At 43.6% G+C, this 27,738-nt stretch overlaps 1 protein-coding gene across 3 annotated transcripts in view; it reads right to left on the reverse strand.

Annotated features, from left to right (window-relative positions):
• CCDC61 (coiled-coil domain containing 61) overlaps positions 1-27,738 on the reverse strand; it is a 934,642-nt gene that overhangs the window by 801,435 nt on the left and 105,469 nt on the right. For all 3 annotated transcript variants that reach the window (XM_044087587.1, XM_044087502.1, XM_044087417.1), the window contains exon 2: positions 18,248-18,330. In XM_044087587.1, the coding sequence (XP_043943522.1) occupies positions 18,248-18,330 (83 nt within the window). The remainder of the gene's footprint in view (positions 1-18,247; positions 18,331-27,738) is intronic.

Genomic DNA, 27,738 nt, shown 5'->3' on the forward strand with positions numbered 1-27,738 from the left:
AATGCAAATGTAAAAAACCAGTCAAAACAGGGAGGAGAGTAAAAGAAGCGGAAAGAGGGAAAAAAATGGAAAAGAAGGGAGGGAAGGAGGAAAGGTAAAAGGGGGAAGGAAGGGGGGGGAGGAGGGGAAGGAAGGGGAAAGGAAGGGAGGGAAAGGGAGGAGGAGGTAGAGGGAAGGGGGGGGGGAAAGGGGGGGGAGGGAGGGGGGGAAGGGGAGGGAGAACAGGAAAAAAAAGTATATAATCAGCACTTGAATAATATGCATTATTGTTTTAAAATACTTAGTTGACCACAATGTAGATTCAATCAATTGACTAAAAAATTAATTAATCTTCTATTTGTCCTTATATGGTCAGGTCAAAGTTCATCGATGCAAAAAGATAAAAACATCACAGCATAAACCCAAAATCACATCAAATTCTTATATAAAAATTCATGAGGGAATAAAGCCTTTTTATCGAGATTATAAAAACTAATAGCACACCAGTGGCTTATTTATACAAGCGCAGGTCTGATACTAAGAGCTGTATTTAGGCCAGGTTCTAAATGTGCCCTGAGTGTTAAGATCCACCTCAGCTCATATAACTCCAGAGTTCCTGTTGTGTTACCTTCCCTCCTATTCGGATGTAAAATTTGTAGGACCCTGAAACTAAAGGTATGAGATGGAAACGACTGACAGTGTCTGGCTAGAACGTTGTTTGTATTAATTTTTCGTATGTCGTATATGTGATTGTAGACTCGGTCTTTGAGTCTACGTGTCGTCATGCCCACGTAATAGGCATCACAGCCTTCACATGTGGCCAGATAAATTACATTGTTGGTATCACATGTCGCATAGAAGTTCGGAGAAAACTTGATACCAAGCTCTATATTTTCATATTTCTGTTCTATTGCAACATGCTTACAGATACAGCATTTTTTGCAAGGAAACGTTCCTTGTCTGAATTTTACTCTTAAATCAGATGGTACATGCAACACTTTCTCCTTACATAATATTCTTTTCAAGTTGAGACAATTACTATATCTAAAACTGGGATATTTACCTACTACATTCATCAGGTCCTTATTCATACTAAGTAGTTTCCAATTCTTATTTAAAATGTCTTTTATATATTTGACATCATTGGTATATTTAAGATCGTATTGTACCATGCCCATGTAGGGTCTATTATGATGTCTATAAGGAAATTCTCTTAGGCGAGTTTCAGGAGCAGATGTACTATTATTTCTGAAGTTCTCAATTAAGTGAGTAGGATATCCCCTATTTATGAAGCATCTTGCTTGAAAGTCTAAAAGACAATTTTTCTCTATATCATTATTGCATAGCCTGGTTATCCTGGACATCTGGTTCTTTACCACATTAGGGAAAACATGTCTCGGGTGCATGCTCTCATAGTGGAGTATGCCATTCTTCCAACATGGCTTTCTATACAAAGAGGTAGTAAATTCATTCATATCATTTTTAGTTATAATTACATCAAGATAATTAACACTGGTGGAAGAAAGCTCATAAGTAAAGCTGAGAAAGGAAGTGGTTGTCCCCATATATTTAATAAAATCGTGCAGAGACTCAGCACTGCCATTCCAAAAAAGGAGGATATCATCTACGAACCTCCTATAGAAAATCGCATTGGCAGCAAAATTCTCATCATTAAAAATGTATGACTTCTCCCATTGATGGACTGCTATGTTCGCATAGGCATTAGCACAGGGGGTGCCCATGGCTACCCCCCATGTTTGCCTAAACAACTTATCTTGAAACATAAAAATGTTGTTGTTTAGTATCAGATCCAACAAGGTACAAATGACCAGCTGATCATCATTCTTGATGTTACCACATTCATTTAGGCAACTCCTAACAGCCTCTATACCAAACTCATTGGGTATGCTCGTAAATAAACTCTTTATATCTAGGGTGACCATTAAGGTGTCAGAGTTCATCTTACTTAGCAGGGAAACATCTTTAAGGTCTTCTAGTAGTTTTAATGAGTTTTTCAATATGGTAGGTATCACTTCAATCAACGGACCTATCTTAGATTGTACATATTGTGAGGCATTCTCGGTTACCCAGAGTTTTCCAGATACTATTGGTCGCAGAGACAGGGGTGATACCCCTTTGTGTACTTTGGGCAACCCTTTAATTATAGGGATCAACAGGGCCTCAATATCAAGAAATTCATATAGCCGCTTGTCAATGCATCTGGACTTTAAGAGGTCATAGAAAGTATCATGAACATTCCTAATAGTCAGTGCGACTTCTCTTTTACTAATCAATGTATAAGCAACATCATCATCCAACATCTCACTCATTAAATTATTGTAAAAGTTGGAGTCCATTATTACAACCCCCCCACCTTTATCAGCCGGTCTAAATACCAGACTGTCATCATTGCATAGAGAGTCCAAGCTATGTTTCTGTGCTTCATTTAGATTCACATAAAGTTTCCTGTGTCGCTTCTCTCTAAAATAAGTGTAAAAGTCATGCTCACAGGCTCGTTGAAAACACTCAATAGAGCCTGGTAAGGTAGGCACAAAAGTACTCCTCCTTTTCATCATTATGTCATTATATCCATACGTTTCATTATTAGAATCTTTATAAAGGAGTTTAAGGGCCACTTTTCTTGTGAATTTACGGAGCATGATGAGTGTATCCGAAAGTTCACTCCCTCTGGATGGAATGAAGGAAAGCCCCCTGTTTAGCACTGAACAGTCAGTTTCTGTTAATGATCGAGATGACATGTTGAAAAATAAAGTATTCAAAACTTCTTCTTTCTGTGTTCCCAATTCTCGCCCGACATCTTTCGTTTGCCTCTTCCCCTGCTTGTTGAGCGCACCTGCGCTCGATGCTTGTACGGAAGCGGGGAGTTTAAAGCAGTCACTGTTTTAGAGGCATTAATCAGTGGGTGCACACCACCCTTTGGTCTGGCTCCTCCGGTTACTAAATTCAACCCCTGTTGATTACATGGTATGGAGGAATTCGACAATGCAGTATCTACTTCGGATTGAGACAAGGTAGAAACACTGCTGTTACGTGCATTATCATTCAGCTAAATTTGGTTGGTCATACTGGTTGCATCATATAAAACTACATTAGTCTGTTCATTGGTCACACCTGAAGCAACCGCTTCATTAAACCTCGGCCATAAAAAGATGTGGCCAGATTGAAAATCGCCACAGTCCCGTTCAAGCTTTTTTAGTTTAATTTGTTCCAGCTTGTTACTATAAAAGGTTAGTTGTTTCAGCATGTTGTTCAATCTAGTCATGCAAAATTCACTTTTATATTGTATAGTCAAATTCTTATGCTCACCTTCAACCTTATTGATGAGTTCATTCTCTATAGGCTGGAAGTACTCAATGAGTAACCTTATGTAGTTGTTACCAAGGTCCAGATTAAGCTGTTGCCATCTCCGTAGCAGCTCCGGATGTGTCTCTCCATAGCTCGGCATGCAGAGGACGCGCATGCCTCGCGGAATGACTTTGAAATGCAAGCACGCTTCCAAGTGCTTCTTCTGCCATATAAGCCTATGAAGCTTATAGAGATCGTTCTCCAGGCTCCTTAATGCCACATAAAACTCTTGTATATTTTCAGTATTTGTATTCATAGCCAATGGAGTGCTACCTTTGTTCTCATAGTTCAATAGGGAGTTCTCTCGTTGATGAAACAACTCATTCCAGTTAGCAACATCACCAGTGTTGCCAGGGACATAGTCAAGTTCTATATTCGGTGTTTCCATCGCGTGTCGGCTAGCCAGGAACAGAAGCAAAGAGACCAAGACCAGTAGCACCAAACCCAGCTCGACCATCCAAAGGTACCAGCGAAAAATATAGTAGAATATTCCAACAAATCACCGGAACCACCACGATGGATAAAAGATAATTTTATTTTAAACAGAACAAGCGCTTTCACGCACCTAACAAGTGCGCTTCATCAGGTTACATTTGACTGAAACAAATGTTCTCATTTTATACTAAAAACACACCCCAATTAACAGATATTTTGGCGGGTAAAATCAATTATATCCATTTCAAGTTAAAATTAAAGTTAAATACACCATTTTATAAAAGTCATGTTAAATAAAGTGCTATAAGCCATCTTCAAATTTGATATCATGCTTCCCATGTATATATGAATATATAACAAAACAGTTTATCATTTTCGACCCTAAAAGCCTCGATTTTATAAACTTCATTTGTCATTTCATATATATACAAATTAAAAGCAATGACACATATCTTATAGATAACTAATATTCCATGAAGCTCATATCAAACGTGTATAAAAGTGTTAGCTATTATTATACCCAAAATCAACAAAACTGAGGGAATGCAAATGTAAAAAACCAGTCAAAAACAGGGGAGGAGAGTAAAAGAAGCTGAAAGAGGGAAATAAATGGATAAGAAGGGAGGGAAGGAGGAAAGGTAAAATGGGGAAGGAAGGGGAGGAGGGGAAGGAAGGGGAAAGGAAGGGAGGGAAAGGGAGGAGGAGGTAGAGGAAGGGGGAGGGAAAAGGGGAGGGAGGGGAAGGGGAGGGAGAACAGGAAAAAAAAGTATATAATCAGCACTTGAATAATATGCATTATTGTTTTAAAATACTTAGTTGACCACAATGTAGATTCAATCAATTGACTAAAAAATTAATTAATCTTCTATTTGTCCTTATATGGTCAGGTCAAAGTTCATCGATGCAAAAAGATAAAAACATCACAGCATAAACCCAAAATCACATCAAATTCTTATATAAAAATTCATGAGGGAATAAAGCCTTTTTATCGAGATTATAAAAACTAATAGCACACCAGTGGCTTATTTATACAAGCGCAGGTCTGATACTAAGAGCAGTATTTAGGCCAGGTTCTAAATGTGCCCTGAGTGTTAAGATCCACCTCAGCTCATATAACTCCAGAGTTCCTGTTGTGTTACCTTCCCTCCTATTCGGATGTAAAATTTGTAGGACCCTGAAACTAAAGGTATGAGATGGAAACGACTGACAGTGTCTGGCTAGAACGTTGTTTGTATTAATTTTTCGTATGTCGTATATGTGATTGTAGACTCGGTCTTTGAGTCTACGTGTCGTCATGCCCACGTAATAGGCATCACAGCCTTCACATGTGGCCAGATAAATTACATTGTTGGTATCACATGTCGCATAGAAGTTCGGAGAAAACTTGATACCAAGCTCTATATTTTCATATTTCTGTTCTATTGCAACATGCTTACAGGTACAGCATTTTTTGCAAGGAAACGTTCCTTGTCTGAATTTTACTCTTAAATCAGATGGTACATGCAACACTTTCTCCTTACATAATATTCTTTTCAAGTTGAGACAATTACTATATCTAAAACTGGGATATTTACCTACTACATTCATCAGGTCCTTATTCATACTAAGTAGTTTCCAATTCTTATTTAAAATGTCTTTTATATATTTGACATCATTGGTATATTTAAGATCGTATTGTACCATGCCCATGTAGGGTCTATTATGATGTCTATAAGGAAATTCTCTTAGGCGAGTTTCAGGAGCAGATGTATTATTATTTCTGAAGTTCTCAATTAAGTGAGTAGGATATCCCCTATTTATGAAGCATCTTGCTTGAAAGTCTAAAAGACAATTTTTCTCTATATCATTATTGCATAGCCTGGTTATCCTGGACATCTGGTTCTTTACCACATTAGGGAAAACATGTCTCGGGTGCATGCTCTCATAGTGGAGTATGCCATTCTTCCAACATGGCTTTCTATACAAAGAGGTAGTAAATTCATTCATATCATTTTTAGTTATAATTACATCAAGATAATTAACACTGGTGGAAGAAAGCTCATAAGTAAAGCTGAGAAAGGAAGTGGTTGTCCCCATATATTTAATAAAATCGTGCAGAGACTCAGCACTGCCATTCCAAAAAAGGAGGATATCATCTACGAACCTCCTATAGAAAATCGCATTGGCAGCAAAATTCTCATCATTAAAAATGTATGACTTCTCCCATTGATGGACTGCTATGTTCGCATAGGCATTAGCACAGGGGGTGCCCATGGCTACCCCCCATGTTTGCCTAAACAACTTATCTTGAAACATAAAAATGTTGTTGTTTAGTATCAGATCCAACAAGGTACAAATGACCAGCTGATCATCATTCTTGATGTTACCACATTCATTTAGGCAACTCCTAACAGCCTCTATACCAAACTCATTGGGTATGCTCGTAAATAAACTCTTTATATCTAGGGTGACCATTAAGGTGTCAGAGTTCATCTTACTTAGCAGGGAAACATCTTTAAGGTCTTCTAGTAGTTTTAATGAGTTTTTCAATATGGTAGGTATCACTTCAATCAATGGACCTATCTTAGATTGTACATATTGTGAGGCATTCTCGGTTACCCAGAGTTTTCCAGATACTATTGGTCGCAGAGACAGGGGTGATACCCCTTTGTGTACTTTGGGCAACCCTTTAATTATAGGGATCAACGGGGCCTCAATATCAAGAAATTCATATAGCCGCTTGTCAATGCATCTGGACTTTAAGAGGTCATAGAAAGTATCATGAACATTCCTAATAGTCAGTGCGACTTCTCTTTTACTAATCAATGTATAAGCAACATCATCATCCAACATCTCACTCATTAAATTATTGTAAAAGTTGGAGTCCATTATTACAACCCCCCCACCTTTATCAGCCGGTCTAAATACCAGACTGTCATCATTGCATAGAGAGTCCAAGCTATGTTTCTGTGCTTCATTTAGATTCACATAAAGTTTCCTGTGTCGCTTCTCTCTAAAATAAGTGTAAAAGTCATGCTCACAGGCTCGTTGAAAACACTCAATAGAGCCTGGTAAGGTAGGCACAAAAGTACTCCTCCTTTTCATCATTATGTCATTATATCCATACGTTTCATTATTAGAGTCTTTATAAAGAAGTTTAAGGGCCACTTTCCTTGTGAATTTACGGAGCATGATGAGTGTATCCGAAAGTTCACTCCCTCTGGATGGAATGAAGGAAAGCCCCCTATTTAACACTGAACAATCAACTTCTGTTAAAGAACGAGATGACATATTGAAAAATAATGTATTCAGAACTTCTTCTTTCTGTTTTCCCAATTCTCGCCCGACATCTTGCGTTTGCCTCTTCCCCTGCTTATTGAGCGCACCTGCGCTCGATGCTATCTGAGCGGGGAGTTTAAAGCAGTCACTGTTTTAGAGGCATTAATCAGTGGGTGCACACCACCCTTTGGTCTGGCTCCTCCGGTTACTAAATTCAACCCCTGTTGATTACATGGTATGGAGGAATTCGACAATGCAGTATCTACTTCGGATTGAGACAAGGTAGAAACACTGCTGTTACGTGCATTATCATTCAGCTAAATTTGGTTGGTCATACTGGTTGCATCATATAAAACTACATTAGTCTGTTCATTGGTCACACCTGAAGCAACCGCTTCATTAAACCTCGGCCATAAAAAGATGTGGCCAGATTGAAAATCGCCACAGTCCCGTTCAAGCTTTTTTAGTTTAATTTGTTCCAGCTTGTTACTATAAAAGGTTAGTTGTTTCAGCATGTTGTTCAATCTAGTCATGCAAAATTCACTTTTATATTGTATAGTCAAATTCTTATGCTCACCTTCAACCTTATTGATGAGTTCATTCTCTATAGGCTGGAAGTACTCAATGAGTAACCTTATGTAGTTGTTACCAAGGTCCAGATTAAGCTGTTGCCATCTCCGTAGCAGCTCCGGATGTGTCTCTCCATAGCTCGGCATGCAGAGGACGCGCATGCCTCGCGGAATGACTTTGAAATGCAAGCACGCTTCCAAGTGCTTCCTCTGCCATATAAGCCTATGAAGCTTATAGAGATCGTTCTCCAGGCTCCTTAATGCCACATAAAACTCTTGTATATTTTCAGTATTTGTATTCATAGCCAATGGAGTGCTACCTTTGTTCTCATAGTTCAATAGGGAGTTCTCTCGTTGATGAAACAACTCATTCCAGTTAGCAACATCACCAGTGTTGCCAGGGACATAGTCAAGTTCTATATTCGGTGTTTCCATCGCGTGTCGGCTAGCCAGGAACAGAAGCAAAGAGACCAAGACCAGTAGCACCAAACCCAGCTCGACCATCCAAAGGTACCAGCGAAAAATATAGTAGAATATTCCAACAAATCACCGGAACCACCACGATGGATAAAAGATAATTTTATTTTAAACAGAACAAGCGCTTTCACGCACCTAACAAGTGCGCTTCATCAGGTTACATTTGACTGAAACAAATGTTCTCATTTTATACTAAAAACACACCCCAATTAACAGATATTTTGGCGGGTAAAATCAATTATATCCATTTCAAGTTAAAATTAAAGTTAAATACACCATTTTATAAAAGTCATGTTAAATAAAGTGCTATAAGCCATCTTCAAATTTGATATCATGCTTCCCATGTATATATGAATATATAACAAAACAGTTTATCATTTTCGACCCTAAAAGCCTCGATTTTATAAACTTCATTTGTCATTTCATATATATACAAATTAAAAGCAATGACACATATCTTATAGATAACTAATATTCCATGAAGCTCATATCAAACGTGTATAAAAGTGTTAGCTATTATTATACCCAAAATCAACAAAACTGAGGGAATGCAAATGTAAAAAACCAGTCAAAAACAGGGGAGGAGAGAAAAAGAAGCTGAAAGAGGGAAATAAATGGATAAGAAGGGAGGGAAGGAGGAAAGGTAAAATGGGGAAGGAAGGGGGGGGAGGAGGGGAAGGAAGGGGAAAGGAAGGGAGGGAAAGGGAGGAGGAGGTAGAGGGAAGGGGAGGGAAGGGAAAAGGGGGGGAGGGAGGGAAGGGAAAAGGGGGGGAGGGAGGGGGGAAGGGGAGCAATAAGCAGTCAAGAATGCTAGAAGGTTTCCTGTATCCAACTTGGCCCCTATAAACTCTATCACCTGAGTCGGAGCAAGAGAAGATTTGTCCCTGTTGATGGTGATGCCCAGCTGGGGAGCAAGCCAGAGGAAGTAGTCCCTAGCTGAGCAAAGTAGATGCCTTGTCGGGGCGGTCAGGAGCCAGTTGTCCAGGTATGGAAAAACCTGCATTCCCTGGAGTCTCAGGTGGGCCGCTATCGCTGCTAATACTTTGGTAAACACCCTGGGGGCTGTGGTGAGGCCAAAGGGAAGGACCCAGAACTGGTAGTGACTGGCTCCCAGCCGGAAGCGGAGGAACCTCCTGGATCGTCTGTCCATCAGAATGTGGTAATACACATCCTTGAGGTCTATTGAGCACATCCAGTCATTCTCCTGCAATAGGGGGAGGATGGATTGAAGAGTGACCATCCGGAATTTTTGTTTGGTTACTGACAGGTTCAAAAGGGAGAGGTCGAGAATTGGCCTTACGTCCCCCATCTTTTTTGGCACCAGAAAGAACCTTGAGTAAAAACCTAATCCGCGCTGGTCTGGGGGGACAGGTTATATGGCTCTTTTTCCTAGGAGCTGCTGAATTTCTGCAGCTGCTACCTCCCTCTGATCGGGTGGTACATCGGGGAGGTTTCTGAGTTTGGGGACATGATACAGGGGAATTTGGTAACCTCTGGATATGATACGAAGCACCCAGTGATCTGATGTGATGGACTCCCTAGCTGCCAGGTGCCTGGAGAAATGCCCCCCGACTGCCTCCAGAGTGGAGCAGTCGGGCAACCCCTCAGGGTTGCTGCGTGGGCCTATCAGAGAAGGTTTCTCTGGACCCAAAATTCTTCGGGCCCCCTCTGCCTCTTGGGCGGCGTCCTCCCTGTCCTCCTCTGACACGGAAGGACTGGTTGTCCGGAGCAGGCTGGGAATGTTGCGATTTCCGGAACTACATCTTCTGTCCCCTTTGGTTCTTAGAGAGGGACCTCTGGGGAGCAGAGAAGCGGACTCCGACGGCAGACAACGCCTTCCCGTCCTTTTCGCTCTGGACTAGGGTCTCGCGAACTGTCTTGCCAAATAAGGCAGAACCATTGAAAGGGGCATTTGCAAATGACGCCTTGAAGGGTTCCGCAAAGTCACAATGTCGGAGCCAGGTCTGGCGTCTCATGACTAGGCCTGCTCCGCTAGCTCTAGCGGCTCCCTCTGTGGTATAGGACAAAAGCCACATAGAGGTATTCGATATAGATCTTAGAGTGGCCATGCGAGTGGAGTACAACTGTTTGTCCTCCACTGACATGGACTCCGGGGGGGAAGCAGCGTACTCTTTGATAAGGTCTCGCTGCATCCTAATAATGTGTGCCATGTATGTCAGGGACCTTACTGAGAAGGTCGCTGAACTAAAGACCCGCTTCCCTAGGCGATCCATCGAGCGGGACTCTCTGCTCGGTGGATGGACCGAGGGGCTCTCCTGAGCTAACTCCCTCTTAGTGGCTGCTGCCACCAACATGGCATCTACGGGGGGACCCTTGCTCCAGTGAGACCTCTCTGAAGGGGGGCTCAGAATCCTATTGGGGCATTTGGGAACTGGCTCCACAGTGTCCGGCTCCTTCCACGCCCTGGTGGTAATAAGGTCCACCAGGGGGTCGGGCGGAGGGGACACCCAAGAGGTAGATGGGCCTGCTTAGAACGCCTCCAGGAACACGGACTCTGAGGAAGCCTTGGGGGCAGACCACCCCCCCTAATCCTGAGCATTTCCATGATGTCTCCGAAGGAGACATCCTTGGGGAGCCTTCTCCTTCATCCAAGTCAGTGTCTTCTGTTAAGGACTAGGGAGTCCACGTGCCTCCTCTTACACTTCCGCTTATGAGGAACATCCTCGGGGGGGCTGTCCGAGGATGTCTCACCAGCAACATCTTGTTCCAAAGGAATGACCTGAGACATCGAAGTAGGCTGTCCCTGTGGCCGGGCGATGGAAGCCAGACCCAGCTGACAGGGAGTGCAGGATGGGGCCGAGGCAAGGGCCGGGGGTCCGGATAACTCAACAGAGCCCTCTCCACTGCATCGAAGGCCGAGGGAGAGTCGCTCTCTCTCGGACCCGAGAGCCGACTCCCACTCGGATCCGATGGGGGGATCGGAACCGGAGCCGAGACCATCGGATCCAAAGGACCCGTGTGCTCCGACCTGGACGGAGCCGAAGGCACACTGAATCCATCGAATCCGAAGCTCAGCCCACGGCTCCGAGAGCTCGGATCCGACAAGGACGGACCTGACAAACTCGAGGGAAAGGTCGGAGCCGAAGTACCAAGCACTGTCGGCGCCGACCCACCCCCGGCTCCAACGCTGCCCGGCTCCGGGTGCTCCAAACCCGGGAAGCGGGTCGGAGAAGGAGCTATCTGGGCAAAAAGAGGCGTTGAGCTCCCCCCTGAAGGGGGGGGGAGGGAGAAGCACTCCCATCTGCAGCTGGGCCTGAATGAACCTTCACATCATCCGGTCCAAGTCTGCATCTGACAGGCTATAAGTGGATCTTGACGAGGCCACTGAGGCGGGCCGGGAGTGCCGCCTCGATGACCTCGATGGAGATCGGGTCTCCTCCTCCTCGGGTCCCGGTGAGAAGCATGGGGACCGGAGCAGAGGAGGAGACTTGGAAGCCATGGAGGGAGAAGCTCGCTTAGCCAGGGGGGCCGAAGCGGAGGCCTCGGCCCGCCGCTTGTGGTGCTTCTCCCTCTTTTTCTCCCTCCTGGCCTCCCTCTCCTCTGGCGCCGTAGTGGGAGTTTGAGTCCCGGCTGGGGGCAGAGAGGCAGGAGTGGCCGCCACCAAGGACTGGGGTGAGGCCACGGGAGCACCGGAGGCCGAAGCCAAATCCGGGGACAAAAGTCCCGCCAGGATCAGCTTCGACCTCCGCTCTTTCAGTGCCCTGGGGTTGAACCCTGCGCAGATAGCACACCCAGAGGACAGGTGTTCAACCCCAAAGCACCGAACACACCGAGTGTGGCCATCCGCCGGTAAAAGCTTATGGCCACACTCGGTGCATGTAGAGAAGATCGGTTTTGGGGCCTCTGACATTATACTACAAAAAAAAGCAAACTCACTCGCACAAGGCCCCAAACACACACCGACCCACACAAACACTACGCACCAGCGAGGGGAGGGGAGGAATTTACACTAACAAAAAATATAAGATTCTAAGGCTAAAATAAAAGGGAACCTAACACACTCAAACTTTTTACTAAAAATTTACAACAACAAGTATAATAAGTTGAAAACTTATCTGCGATACTAGGAGCTCTGAATCTAGCTGCTTTCACTAAGAGTGGCAAACTAGATCTGAGGTCAGAGTTGGCAGGGGATTATGGGTAAGGGGAGGAGCTAGAAGCTCGGATCTGATAGCTGTGAAACAAGTTGCCGGCTCGGATCCGAGATCGGATCCAATACCCAAAGGTTGCTGACAAATGAAGTACTTACTTCAGATCTTCTCATTTACCAAAATATACTTTAAGTAGCAAACCTTCTTGCCTCCATTAATACCTGCTGTATGTGGTCATAAAACAGGTGCCTGAAGGGCATTAGACCCAATCATCCAGGCAGGTGGTTGTAGTTGTTTGTGGTCGGGATTATCAAATATCCCTGATCTTGCGTCAGTAAATCCAGTCTGTGAGGAAAGTTGTTTTGATTGCCCATGGCCAATTCTAAAAGAAGGGAGAACCATTATTGTCTGGGCCAAAAGGGAGTCTCTTCGGAAATATCCTGGATGTCAGTGGAATGGGGGATAATAGGTGTTGATGCTGGGACCAAAGAGATTTTAGATATCATGGTATCTTTTTCATATGGAGTTTTTCAAGAGGTATCATGGCAATCATGGATGCCATGAGATCCAGAATCCTGAGGTACTCCCTTGCTGAGACAGAAGTCTGAACGAAAGAAAAGCTCTTTGTACTGAGGTGTCTAGCAGGCACCTCAGAAACACAATCCTGTGACAGGGAGTCAGAAAAACAGGTAGTCAGTAAAGACATTTGAAAGTTCTTTTGTAATCCCAGCCTATGCAGGAGACATCTGACTCAAGAGAAAGGTTCCTGACGCTTTCAAAAAAAACGTTCAAAGATAAGCTAGTTGTCTAAATATGGAAAAATGTGGAGACCCAGCAACCTGCAATGGGCTATCACAGTAGCTAAATGCTTTGTGAACAATCTTGAAGTAGTGGATAGTTGAAAGGGTAAGGCAGAGAACTGTTAACGTGATGCAGATGCACAAACCCTTAAGAAACGTCCAAAATCTGTATGAATAGAAACGGGATGATATGTATCTTTTCAGTCTATGGTTACTAGAAAACTCAAATGAGGACGGAGGAATATCAGGTTGTGAAGTGAAAGCATTCTGAACGTGGGCACCATCACAAATTGGTTTGAGAATTGAACATCTAGGATTGGTCTTACAGACTTTTTTTGTGCCAATAAAAACATTCTTGAATAAAATCCTTCCCCTAACTGAGGAAGAGGAGCAGCTTCTATTACACTCAGAGAAACACATGATGTAAAAAGAAGGAAAGAGAAGAGGCTGGACTAGCAGATAAGGAAGCATTTCATCCCACTGCCATCTGTAGCCTACATGGATAACATTCAGATCCATTTGTCTGAAACAATCTGTTGCCAAAGAGATAAATGAACATTTGGACTTTCTGGAAGGATTTAAGGGGCTGCCAGGATGCAATAGGGGAGGACAAGGTCCCTCATACAGTCATTCTGACTTCTTTGACAGTCTTTTGTTCTGGGTGAGGGTTCCTGGTTAAGTTTTGGAACCTTCCTGACACTTTTTCTTCTTTTTAAATATCTGCTTACCATTACCAGCATTCTGCTGAGACTGCTTATTTTATTTTTTACCAAGTTTGACAAGAAAGCCGAGAATCCCTTGGAAAACATAGTAAAGAGGGCCTGACAAATCTGAAGAGATTCCCTAAATCAACTTACCTTTCTCATCACACTTCTGCAGCAGATGGTCCAAACAGTAAATCTCTAAGGGAGAATTCAAAATTTAATTTTTAGCATGTTCTGGGAGGTTCTGAGAAAGCAGCTAGGCAAACCTCCTTAAAGCAGTTCCAGTGGCAGCAGCCCTAGAGATATTGTTTAAAATGTTTTCATGACTCTAAATACCAAGTAATGACTTGAGAAACAGAAGAAACTAAATTACACAATGCAGGTTTCTCCTAACAAGAAGAAACCGATGGAAAAACATTCCTCATTACTTTTACAATTACTCAGGATAAAATTATCAGCTTGCCAGTTTAGAATTCTAAAAATTCAAGTTGGAGATTGAAAGCTTTTCCATTCTTATAAGAAGAGTGTTTAGGTTTAACTAAATTTTTGGCAGCAACTGGATTTACTAATGTTCTAGATGCTGGGACTGGTGTATAAAAGATTGAAAGGCTGAAGAACTTTATACAATTTTTCTACTTTTTACAAGGCTGTGGGCTTGCTGTCAGGGAAACTGCAGGCTGTTGGGAAAACATCCTCCAAGGCTAACAGAACTGGAGGGAGAGAAGAAGGTTTTGGAAATTCAACTGGTAACAAATCATAATACTTTATAAGGGACTAAGGAACCTCAGTATGTTCCCACTGAAAACATGGCATCATTCTGGAAACAGTCTAAGAAAAGAGAATCCCTCCAGGGAGAATCAGACACCACACTATCCTCAGAATCAGAATAAGAATCAGAAACCAAAGGAGAAAAAGAAATACATCTGTCCCTTCACAATCCTCCGCAGATTCCATTTCTTGAACCACTTCATGGAAAGAGGAGTCTCTTTTTCTTTTACCAGAAACTGCCTCACAGGAAGGTTCATGAGATTACACAAGACCTTGAATCAACCTCAACAAATTAATCCTGTTCAGTATAACTGACACAAGAGAAGATAAAAGTTTAATATTCGGTCTCTTTTTGACAGGAATTTATGTAAAAACAGGTCCAGTATTGCCAGCAATAGTTTCTCCAAAGATGGGCACAACATTCCGGTAAAATGGGGGCATACTCCCTACCTCTTCTCCCAAGACCAACAAGAGTAGTTCTCCCTTGCTCATGATGGGGACCCCAACAGCTGCAGATGATACGATTAACCCCTGGCCGATAGTGACTGTGACTGTATGGGCTATACCAAAGGGACCAGAAGAACAACAGGAGTGACCTGAAGGAGCAGCTTTGACCACAGCAGAGTCACACACCTGCAGCGGAGGTAAATTAACAGCCTGCTGTAATAGCAAAGGCTGCTTAATCTTTTTCTTTTTGTGGCTGGAAGAAGGGCTGGCTGATGGGAATCTTAACAGCAATAACTGGTAAAACATAAATGTAGCAAAAAAGTAGCATTTCCCCAGAAAAGAGCACTTTAAACTCCCAGCCCCAAAAGTAAAATAAGCAGTTGCTCCACAGAAAAGATAGTTTAATCAAGTTATAAAAGACAAAAGTAAAAAAGTGCACTCTTATTTAAAAGTACACAAAATCATGAGATAGTCAACAAAATACTTCTCTTTAGCTTAAAAACTATGCTTTCCAAAGTAAAACAGAAATGTTGAAGATTTTCTCCCATAATTAACATATTTGCTCAGCAAGGGAAGAGCATTAGCTGAAAGTCAATCCTTAAAAGCCTACACAGAAGCGGTCTTCTCTGTGGAAGGAAAGCTGTGGAGTGCTTGGTAACCAAACCTGACTTTTACTCAGCTCAGCTCAAGCTGACAAACTTGGTGCAGAGAAGGTGCCCTGAAGCTTTGGAAGCTGGCCAACTCTTTATATCCTATGCAGGATATGACCCATATAGCTACAGCAACCGTAGGAGTGATCATAATAATGAACATCTTCAAGCTCTGAGAAAGTGGGTGACATGAACAGATCCTAACTTTGTGGTTTTCCATCCACTCATCCAAGTTACATTTGAATGGAGCAACAAGAGCCCTTTGCCTTATGCGGAGTTGAAGACTGTACCATAGAAGTGGTATTCTCTGCGGTACATACCTATCCCTCCAACATGCTCTATTTTACAAAGGAGATAGAGACCCCTTGTTCGTGTGGGTTTCCTCCTGGTGCTCTGGTTTCCTCCCACATTCCAAAGACATGCAGTAGATGGACGGAACACTCCAAGCTGGCCACAGGTGTGAGTGCATGTGCGAGTGTGGAAAAATTTTTATTTTTATTTTGTTTAACATTTGTTGACCGGGAATGTCCGACTAGGTTCCACAGAGCCTGTTTTCAGCGGAGGCCCGGGGAGAAATGCTCCAGATGGCTAGTGTAAACCTTGGCTCTAGATGACTGTCACTGTTGAAGTGACACCCTGACCCAATGTGCGAAAAAGGGGTTGTGGATGGATTGAAATCCCTTGAGTGGGTATTTATGATATCACTGGACATGCGAATGTGCAACATGTCTGGAAGAACATGCTCTGTTTTTTTGTGAAAACATAGCGGTGGTTCTACCTGTGACAAATGTTTGAACAGGTACATACAGACAGAGGCGTTATGCTTAATGATAGGCCTAATGAGTGCAGAGTACAGTGCAATGATTACTTCCCTGAATTTGGACACAATACCTTTAGATATAAACTGTGCTGCCCTGAAAAAAGACTTCCTTACAACAGTGAATACATGGTGATCAAAAGATAGTTGATTGACACAGGGATCCAAGAACCTATGTCAGAACCCAACGGGATCAATTTTTCAGGTTGAGTTCTCAATGTGACAGTTACAAGAGGGAGTCATACTTGCTGAAAGATTCAATTATACAATTCTTGGCATTTAGTTTTAGGCCACTGTTTTGACACCAGCTATTTGTTCAGGACAGGCCCTCTTGGTATCCACTGAGGAGTTTATGACAGCACCCATCAAAATTCCTTAACATTAGTTTTAAATTGCAAGAAGTAGATGCCAAAGAATAACGTCCCAGGGACTTGAACCCTCGGGTACACCACTAGCGAATGGTCTTCTGGAGAAGGAGGAGTTGCCCACTTTACCTTCCTGGATATAATTTGTGATCGAATTTGCTGTCAACAATTTACAGAGATTGACATTTAGCTGGAAGAGTTTATCTACGATACCAGAGTGTGGGATAACTATGAACATATGTAGACTTCACAAAGGTGGAGTGTGAACTGTTTTGCTCTTATCTGTTTCACTAAATCTTTCAAAGAAGTCAAAAAGGTTAAGAAGGCAGGACCTGCCATGAGCAGATAATTAACAAGAACGACACTTAAGGTGCTTGCCCACATAGGAGATCCAGTTTGCTAGAAGAGCATTTTGCAATAGAATCCATTATGCTAAAAGGTCTAAGGCCTAGGTCAGTTTTAAATAAATGTGCTTTAAAACATCATTTGACTAATAACAGGTGTAAATGACTGAATTAGAAAAAAAATTAAGTCTGAAATGATGGATCCGTCTAATACATGCTCCACTCTTACTGTGGGGAAAGACCTGGATCATTCTATTTGCATATATTATGGAAGAAAGGGGCAGGGTTGCTAGCCTGGAGAAGTTTGATGTGCAACCAACACAGATTAAGACCAGAAATGCAAGGTTTGAAGCTAGGCAGGGAAATAGAGGTGTTTACTGTTGTCCTTTCTGCCTTTAAAAGTCCCTGTTAGCATTGTTTTCTCTATTGCTCTCTGTTTTGGAGTTTGTTTTTCCTCAGGAAACAGCTGTGGTAAAAATATGCTTGAAGTGTAGCTTCAAGGACAAGATAGAAGGTGAAACTGAATATTGACTGTCACAGTGTAAACAAGATCGGACAATTAACATGGAAATGTGACGTTCTGCATGCACAGTCTGCTAAAAAAGGATATAAAAACTGGAAGCTGCAAGAACTAAGTAAACTGTCTGCATCAGGACAAATTGTGGATTGCTAGCTGTTAATTTGCTAGTTTTCTTGCAACTCCTGACGATGGGCTCATACCTGCTTGAAAGCTTGAGTAACTGCAAACCTGTGTTTGTCCAATAAAAGACATTACATCCAGGCTGTTCACATTTCCATTGCCTTTGTGTTTGATGTTAGCCAGAAATTCTACTGTCTGCCTTTTTCATGTAAAATGCATTCTTTACATTTTAAGAAGCTGTCACGGTATTTGTAATTGTTCAGTGCAGAGGTCCTACAGTTAGAGCTTTTTATTATCAGATTCATTACTCTTTTATAAAACAGCTGATCTACAGGAGTAAACAATGAGAATGATATTTCCCAATTAATATCGCTATTCATAAAATTTGGATCTAAAAATCAAGAAAAACATGGTAACTTCCTTTGCAAAATTGCAATGATTTGGTCACTATTATAGTGCTGCAGCAAAAGGTGTGCATCTGCTAAAAGTTATATATAATGTCCTTTCTGAACTCACCTTATTGATAGCAGACTCCAGCATATTGCAGAAGATGGAAAACTGTTTGAAGTTTCCTGTTTTGTGAGTTACATCCTCTATAACTGAAACAAAAATGTATATATTTTAATGTGCACAATCAAAAAAAGGAAAAGAGAGTAAGTTACCACACTTATCTGTAGCCCCAAAAGCACACATCAGCTTTCAAGTATCCAGCTGTACAGCATTCTAAACCGAAGTAGCAATATGCAACAGATCATCTCCCAGCACCAACTAAATATACGCACACGGACACAGACAGACAGAATTCCTTTGGAGCACCAAAGGAATAAACAGCATTTAGTTTCCTGTCAGAAAGCCTAAACATAAGTTGTGTACTCACCGCAAATGAGAATCTGAGAGAGATACTCTTGATTGTGAGAGGGAAAGACAAGTGCTCAATTCCACTGAGCGGATCAAATTCTTCCCATACTGGAATCACACATTTAAGTCTACATAGTCTCCCTCTATAAATGTCAAAGTCACTTCCTTATCCTTCTCCTGCATTATCTTAAGTATTTCCTCAAATCTAGTGTCATCGCGTGGAGATGGGGGGGACTGCCCCATTTTAATCACCCATTCCTGTGGTAGGTCTCCAACTAACATGACTCTTCTCTGGACTGCGATTATCCTCCTAAGGGTAACAGCCTTCTGAAATCTTTAACTTAAGGGAGGGAGCAGGCTCTGAAATAGCTAGGGAAGTGAAGGGAATTAACAGTCTCTAAAAAGTGCTACATCGGGAAACTATGGCTTGAAGTTCAACAACAACAAAAAAAAAAAAAAATTCAGGGCTGACAGGTTTGCCAGCATGTCAAAACTAAGGGGATACTACTCCTCCCTCACTGGTATTGCAAGGGTTTCATTTTGTTGTTGTTTTCTATGGGTTGATACCAACCTCTAGCACAAAGTCTCCAATTGGCTGGGCTAACCCGATATCCAAAGATGCACCTCGCCCTAGCCCCAGATCTAGTTTGCAGCCATTCCAGTCACACCTCACACACAACCACCACTGGAAGGAGCTCCAGCCAGAAGGAAAGAAAAAAACAATTGACCTTGAAGGGTTCTCGGAGCTAAATTTCCTCCAAATCCTACAGGAAGGGGGCAGGTGGGAGGGTACGTAAGAATGTGAGGCGAGATGGACCACATACATCGATCGTTATGGTGAGTACATAACTACCTGATGTTATGTGGTCCTATCTCGCCTAAATTCTTTACTCACGGGACAGCGTCCCCAGCACCTCTATCCTGGGCGGCTCATAGGAAAATGCTCCTGAGAACCGTGGAACCAAAGGAAGCCAGGCCCCTAGAAGCCACGTCCAACTTGTAATGAGTAATAAAGGTGTGCGGAGAGGTCCAGATGGCCGCAGCACAAATATTATCCAATGAAAGCCTGGCATGGTAAGCTACTGATGTAGACACTGCCCTGGCAGAGTGAGCTTGGACGGGAAAAGGTAAATTTCTGCCTGCTATCTTTGATCCATTTAGAAATTGTGCTCTTGGCAATAGGACAACCTGTTCTGTTTTCTGAGAAGGACACAGACAGTTGATCAGACTTCCTAATATGCTTGGTCCAGTGCAAGTAGAATCTTAGTTGTCTGTGCACATCCAACTGGTGAAATCTAAACTCTGCTTTATTGGAAAAGTTTGGAAAGAACACTGGTAACTCAACAGATTGATGAAGATTAATGGTGGATGACACCTTAGGAAGGAAAGACGGGTTCAGCCTCAGGGAAACTCTGTCCTTATGAAAGGTCAAATACGGAGGTTTAATGGACAAAGCGTGAATCTCTGATACTCTTCTAGCCGATGTAATGGCTATTAGGAAAGTGGCTATTAGGAAAGCTGTCTTCCAAGATAGAAATTTTAATTCATAGGTGGCAGCCGGTTCAAAAGGCGGTGAAGTGATGGCTTGTAACACAAGGTTTAGATCCCATGGCATGACAGGTTCTGAAACAGGAGGGCGAAGTAACCAGGTGCCTTTCAAGAAGGCATTACAAAGTTTATGGCCCATAAGAGAAGGCTCGTAAGACGTATGAAAATTGGAAATTGCAGCCATTTGCACCTTAATGGTAGCGGGCGCGGAGCCCTGTCAGAAATGCATGGCTAAAAAGTCTAAGACCGACGGAAACGGGGCTGTGAAGGGGTCCAAACCTTGGGCCTGAGCCCAAATGGAGAATCTCTTCCATTTGCTGGAGTAAATCCTTCTGGTGGAAGACTTATGAGACGAAGACAAGATGTGTACCACCTCAGGTGAAAGGGAATGTCATCTAACTAGTGATGGAAGTGGAGCAGCCAGGCTGTCAACCTGAGGGTTTGCAGGGAAGGATGGAGCTGTCCTGACACGCGAGTCAGTAGGTCTGGCACTGGGTCCAGGGTCCAAGGACCGTCCACTGCGTACTGCTGCAGGAAAGGGAACCAAACTTGTCAAGGCCAGTGTGGAGCAATTAGAATCATCCTGCTTCCCAAGGATATGGCTTTCTGAATCACTCTTGGTAACAGAGGAAACGGAGGGAAAGCATAGATCAGACCGGAGGGCCAATCGTGGACTAGAGCATTCCTGGGTGACTCCCCCTGTGGGGGGGATCAGTGTAAAGTATTTGCTGCATTTGGCATTGAGAGGGCTGGCGAAGAAATCGCAGCTAGGCTGACCCCACCTGTTGAATATTTGAACCGCCACTCGGTTGTTCAGGGACCACTCGTAAGGCATTAGAATAGCTCTGCTCAGCCTGTCTGCTATCACGTTGGTCTTTCCCGGAATGAGCATTGCCACTAAAAACCGTTGGGAAGACATTGCCCAGTGCCACACTCGCATGGCCTCTCTGCAGAGGGGATAAGACTTGGTTCCCCCCTGCTTGTTCAGGTACCACACCACGGACATGCTGTCCGAGTGAATTGCAATCGTTCCCAGAGGAAGAGAGCTTTGGAGTGCCTGCAACACTAGTAACACCACTCTCATCTCTAGAACATTGATGTGCAGATGTACCTCGTGATCTTGCCACGTGCCTTGGACCGTCCTGCCAAGAAAATGCCCCCCCACCCCATCTGGGTGGCGTCCGTGGTCACCGTGGCCACTGGAGACATAGGAGTGAAACTCCTCCCCTTGTCCAGATTGCTGGAACATAGCCACCAGCGGAGGTCCTGTTTGCACCGTTCCATGAGAAGTATCAAGTGGGACAGAGGAAGTGTCTGAAAGGACCATTGGGCCAAAAGGAGCCACTGTAGGATCCGCATGTGTAACCTGGCTGGAGGCACTAGCATGATGGTTGCAGCCATGGATCCCAGGGGCTGGAGAACTAACCTGGCCTTAGCTTTCTTGAGGGGCAACAATGCATGAATTTAAGACTGCAGCACTCTTATCCTCTCTTGTGGTAGAAAGGCCTGCATTTGAATAGAGTCTAGCTCTGCGCCTATAAAAACAACATGCTGTGAGGGCAGCAAGGCAGACTTTTCCCAGTTCAAAGTAATTCCTAGTTGTTGACAAAGTGTGATGGTAGCCTCCCTGGCTCGAATGAGGAGATGCCTGGTGGGGGCGGTGAGGAGCCAGTAGTCCAGATACGGAAACACCTGGAATCCCTGACGTCTCAGGTGAGCCGTCGCCACTGCCAAACACTTGGTACACACCCTGGGGGCTGTGGTGAGACCGAAGGGCAGGGCAAGAAACTGGAAGTGACTGGTTCCCAGCCGGAAGTGTAAGTGACTCCTGGATGCCTTGTCTATCTTGATGTGGTAGTAGGCATCCTTGATATCGATGGAGTACATCCATACTCCTTTTTCCAGCAAGGGAAAAATGGAGTGAAGAGTGACTATTCGGAACGTGGACTTCAGAACGTAGTGATTCAATCGGCTGAGATCCATAATGGGTCTCAGGTCCCCTGTTCTTTTTGGCACCAAAAAGAGTCTTGAGTAAGTTCCTGATCCGATATGGTCTGAGGGGACTGGTTGGATGACTCCTTTGTCTAGCAGCTTTGAAACTTCTAGTGCTGCTTGATTCCGTTGACTGGATGGAACATCCGGGATTCTTTTGACTGGAGGGGGTGTAGATAAAAAGGGGATAGTGTAATCTCCGGTAACTATTCGAAGCACGCAACGATCCTGGGTGATGCTTTCCCAGGCTTCAGGATGCAACAAAATTTGGCCCCCGACTGTCTCTGAAACAGCACAGTCGGGCAACACCTCAGGAACACTGAAAGGAAGACCCGCGAAAGACCCGCGAAAGAAATCACGGTCTCCCGAGTTGCGGGGGCCTCCTCTGCCTCTACGATGGAGTCTTCCAGAATAATTTCCCCCTCCTCTGCCTCTGGAGGGGGACTCACCTTGAGCGGCAGAGAAAGACTTCTGTGACTTCTTGAACCACATTTTCCCCTTCCCTCTGAGCCTTGGGGTAAGGCCTAGAAGGAAAGGAGAAACGGGCCCTTATGGCAGATAAGGTCTTTCCCTCCTGTTCGCATCTGGTGAGGGTGTCTTTCACTTTGGTCCCGAAGAGTGAGGACCCATCAAAGGGGAAGTCAGTGAAGGAAGACTTAAAGGTCTCTGCGAAATGACACAGGCGCATCCAGCCTTGCCTTCTGAGAGCTACACCTGAGCTAGCAGCCCTACTCGCCCCTTCGGCTGCATAGGATATGAGCCTCATGGAAGAGTTAACAATGGAACCAAGGGTAGACAACTGGGTGTTAATGGTCTGCGCTACCGCCTCAGGCATGTTACCCGTCAGAGTGTCTCCTAGCTCCTTTAGGAGATCTCTCTGGAGCAGAGTAATTTGACAAAGATAATTCAGCAACCGCAAGGTAAAGGTCGCTGAAGACAGGGTATGCTTCCCGTACCGATCCATACTCCTGGACTCCTTGTTAGGAGGTGGACGGAAGAAGAAGAAGCCTCTGCAACTTCCTGCTGAGTGGTTGCCGCCACCACCAAGGCATCTACAGAAACCCCTTTGGTCAGGAACTCTTTCCCCGGGGGGGGGGGGGCAGAAAGAAATTTATTTGGACGTCTGGGCACTGGTTCCACGGAATCAGGACTTTCCCACACCCTTCGACAAATCAGATCCAAGAGTTCATCGAAGGGTGGAGACACCCAGGAAGAGGAGGGTTGAGCTCCGAAGACCTTGAGGAATACCGACTCCTCCTCAGAGGGGGTCTTGGATGGCCAGTCGCCTCTCTGCCTCAAGATCTCCAGGATGTTGGAGAAAGAGACATCATTGGAGGACGACTTGGGGGACCCCTCTGACTCCTCGAGGTCGGTATCAGAAGTGAGGGACTCGTCCTGGGAGACTATGTGCTTCCTCTTGCACAACTTCTTTCTGGGGGGCTCCTCAGGCACAGACACTGAGGGGCTCTCAGAAAGTTGGGGACCACTCATGGGGGTATCCTCAGACCTTCGGGCTCTTCTATCCACAGATAGGGGGGCGTCAGAGGCTCTAGCCAGGGTGTAGGGGGAAGGAGTGACCGATCCTGGTGATGTGACTGACGATCTAGCCAGTGTGCTTCTCATGGCCTCGAAGGCAGGTCCCCCCAAATCCGAGGACCGACCCGTCTCCGAGACCACAACCGGAGTTGGTGTTCCCGAGCCGAAGCACCGAGAAGGAGGCTCGGAACCGATAAGAGTCTCGAGGTATCCCCCTCAGGTCTGATTGGGGAAACTAGAGTACCGAAACCAGAGGATGGAACTGACATGGTTGGAGCCGACGTCGGCTCCGATAAACTCGCCAGGGGTATTGGAGCTGACTCGAGAACATCACTTGGCACGGGACACTCCGGCTCAGACGACACAGCGGTGCTCAGAGGAGGAATAATCGGTACCAGAATAGGGACTGGCTCCGGAGCCAACTGGGCCAGAGCCGAGAACAATTTTGCTAATACCGGCAACTGCAGGAGCCTCTGGACCACCCTATCGACATCCAAATCTGACAGACTAGAGGATTTAGAGGAAATAGAAGGAGAACGAGGCCTCCTACCCAGAGACTCATGCCTAACGCTGGGTGACCGGCTCCGAATAGGCTCCAATAATATCGGGGCCGAGGTCGACTCCAGCACAACAGATACCTCCTGCAGCCCCGAGGACAATGGAGCCAAGGAGGCAGTATCCACTTTTGAAACCTTCTGCGATGGCTCCGAAGAGAGAGATGGAGCCAGAGATCGTTTCTTTGCCTTGGAAGTCTTAGATTTTGTACTAGAAGAAGAGTCTGTCCTCAAAGGAAGGCTTAAACCAGGCCCTTCAAAATCAACTTATTTTTTCTTTCCTGCAGTACCCTTGGGCTGAAAGCGTGGCAAAAACTGCAGGACTCTTGCAGGTGAATAGCGCCAAGACAATAAACGCAGATAGAATGCCCATCTGTAATGGACATCTTGTAGCCACATTTTGAGCATTTTTTAAACCCAGAGGGTTTATGCTCTTTCTGTTCTTTAGACATAGCCAAGCACCAGACCCACTCAACTGACAACGACAGACACAAGAGGAAGGCGGGAAAAACAACTACGCACAGCCAAGGAAACTCTAATTTAAACGTTTCTTTGGTGCAGGCAGGAACTAACTACCGACCAAAAAACCAACAGCACAAGATTACACCAACAACACAACACAGGAGAGGACTAGGTCCTCTAATTTAAACGGGCCTAGCCCGCCAAAACAGTGGGATACCACAAAAAACACTACTCGCTTACACAGTACACTCACAAGGAAAAACTAGCTATTAAAATAGCTTTTTAGAAGAAACAGACTGCTAAGACTTATGAAATTTTAGAAAAAAAATGGTACTTAGCCACAGCCAAGCGAGACCACGTCCTAACTCTACGAGCGGCGAACGAGATCTGGGGCTAGGGCGAGGTGTATCTTGGGATACCGGGTTAGCCCAAACAATTAGAGACTTCATGCTAGAAAAATAGTTGGCAGAATCGGAGCCGAACCCGTGAGTAAAGAATGTAGACGAGAAAGGACCACATAACATCTATAGATTGTATAAAAAGATTTATAAAGTCTGGCAAATCAGAAATGATGAAGCCATTGTTTGTTAGTTACATTAGGCCTAAACCTGAGTATGGAATAACAATATGGAAACCTTATAAGAAAACAAGCATGAATCAACTGGAAAGCGTACAGTGGAAATATATCAAGAGCATCTACGGATCTGAAAATTTAAGTTATTATGAAAGACTAAAATATCTGAACTTGTACAGTTTCTCATGTAGATATTTAAGAGGAGACATTATTCGAGTATTTTGAGCATTTAGAGACAACTACCTCTAGTAATGTTTGGGGTTATCAAAAAGTAGCACAAAATCATCAGACAACCTACTTCATATGTAGAAGATTCTGCAGGAATGAGAAATGTACTAACTGGTTCTCAAATAAAAACAGCTGATACATGGAATACACTACCAAATTAAACAGAAACAAGCAGTAGTTTAGAACAGCCTGGACACTTATGAAAACAATAGTTTTGTTACATTGGCAAGCTAGATAGGCATTAATGCCCATTCGTGAAATACTTGATTGCACATAGGTAAGAACAAAACTCTGATGCCAGCATCCACATCATAGGCAGATGAACGGTAAAATATGATGCCTAGTAGAGCCATTTCTAAGACTTACCCAGGGAAGTCTTCAGTGGGGAAAAAGCCAGCTGTGGAGAATGTATCAGAACACACAACTCATGTTTCAAGATGAGCCCTGCAACATGCAATGGACTTCCACAAGAGCCCAAATGGAAAATAAAGGCAGGGAATCAAGGCCTGGAAGTACCATATCCAAGACTAAAGATACAATGCACATCAAACATACTGTACCACTATTCATTATACATGAAAACAATACAGAGTGGGCGTGTAGTGGGAGTGGCAGCTCACTGGTAAGGCCATTGGTCAAGGCAATCCAAACTGAAGAGCCAACTGTAATCTCCCTTTTGGTTATGTTGCAATTGCCGCCCCCCCCCCCAAAAAAAAACCCACCAAAATATTTTCTGCAACTCCAAAGTCCAGAGCTTACCATCATCTTGGCGTAAAAAAACTTGAATTAATCACAAATACTCTTAATGCAAATACAATAAATGAATTAAAGCCATCTTATACTCATTAAACATATGTGAAAGAAGTCCCAGTGTTTTCTGTTCAAAGCTTTATCGGATCTGCCATTACATCGCTTCTATTCTTACTATTTAATCAAGCGGGTTACGCGTCGTCCTTACAACTGGTGTTTAAACATGACCATCATATATTTATTTAATTGTGGTCTAATTTATGAATTTGTTTTATGAATAAGGGTTGAAGTACCTGTTTGGTAACTATGTTTTGATGAAATGTGTGTAGAGTGTGTGGCATCTTAAATATTGTATTGCATCTGTTTTTACAAAGCTTCTCTCTATTTTTTATTTTTAAATTCTATTTTTAGTTATTAGAAATAGTTGGACGTGCTGCCTCTTGATATTGGGTAGTCTCATCTGGCTCAAGGCGAGTGCTCTGTGGGTTTATGGGAATCGCAATCATTATATAAAAAGAATACTGTTCTTAAGGTCATGGGTAGTTTTGTCTGTTGATTATTTTAAAAAAGATCATAACAAAATGTTTGAAAATCGTAATCTTGGGGTGTATAAGTCGGGAACACCAGATTCCCTTTCCTTTTCAGAAACGAATATCTTTTCTTTTCAAAAGGGAGTCATAACACTAGGGAAGCCTGCAAAAATATTCGATTGGATCCTCTGGATGAGTCCTCTAATAAATTCCATATGGGATAAATCAGCATGCATCACTTCTTTCAACAAACATTTAATGGGCAGGCTCAAAAGATCTCGAGTTAAATGAAGTTCTGCTAAACGTTATGTATGCTATTTTATCTGGGCTTGATGTTCATGAGGGGTGCTATCTACCAAGTGGTCTTGCTAGCATTAATATTTTAAAGTACCTGGGATGATCAGGAGGCTGAAATTAGGTTATTGCATTTATTCTTTTTATTTAACAGTTAGATCTGATTTTGCTTTGTATAGTTAGGTTTACCATAGCCAACGGAGGGGATTTTTGGTCCAAAGACAGTGCTGTCTCTCATGGTTTATTCTACTCATTATTAAAAACTGTTAGGGTTGAACCTGGAGGACAACCCAGGAGGGTCTCATATTTACCTTTTGTCTATGGACTAAGAAACTTTTGTATTACCGTGAAGGCTCTTTTTAGATTGTTCCCATAACTGATTGGCAATTGGACAACAACGGGATTCTATTATTAAATGCTCAAATTATCTGTCCTTTTCCTCCCTATTTATTGTCCCTGCTATGAATAAACAACACACCATTTAAAATACTTTAAATTGACTGTTTCTCTCCACTAGAACAGTGCCTTACTGTACTGTGATGGTTTCACTTTCAAAAAACTTTTATCCTGCCCTGGAAAAGTCACCAAGTAATTGATGTCATCAAGGCCAATGAATACAGGTAGTTTTCTGGCCAATTCCCTCCCCAAACTGACATCACTATGACCATCCTAAAAACCCAC

Source organism: Protopterus annectens, chromosome 1.part0, assembly GCF_019279795.1.
Source record: "Protopterus annectens isolate FY-2018-M chromosome 1.part0, PAN1.0, whole genome shotgun sequence".
Classification (NCBI taxonomy): Eukaryota; Metazoa; Chordata; order Ceratodontiformes; family Protopteridae; genus Protopterus; species Protopterus annectens.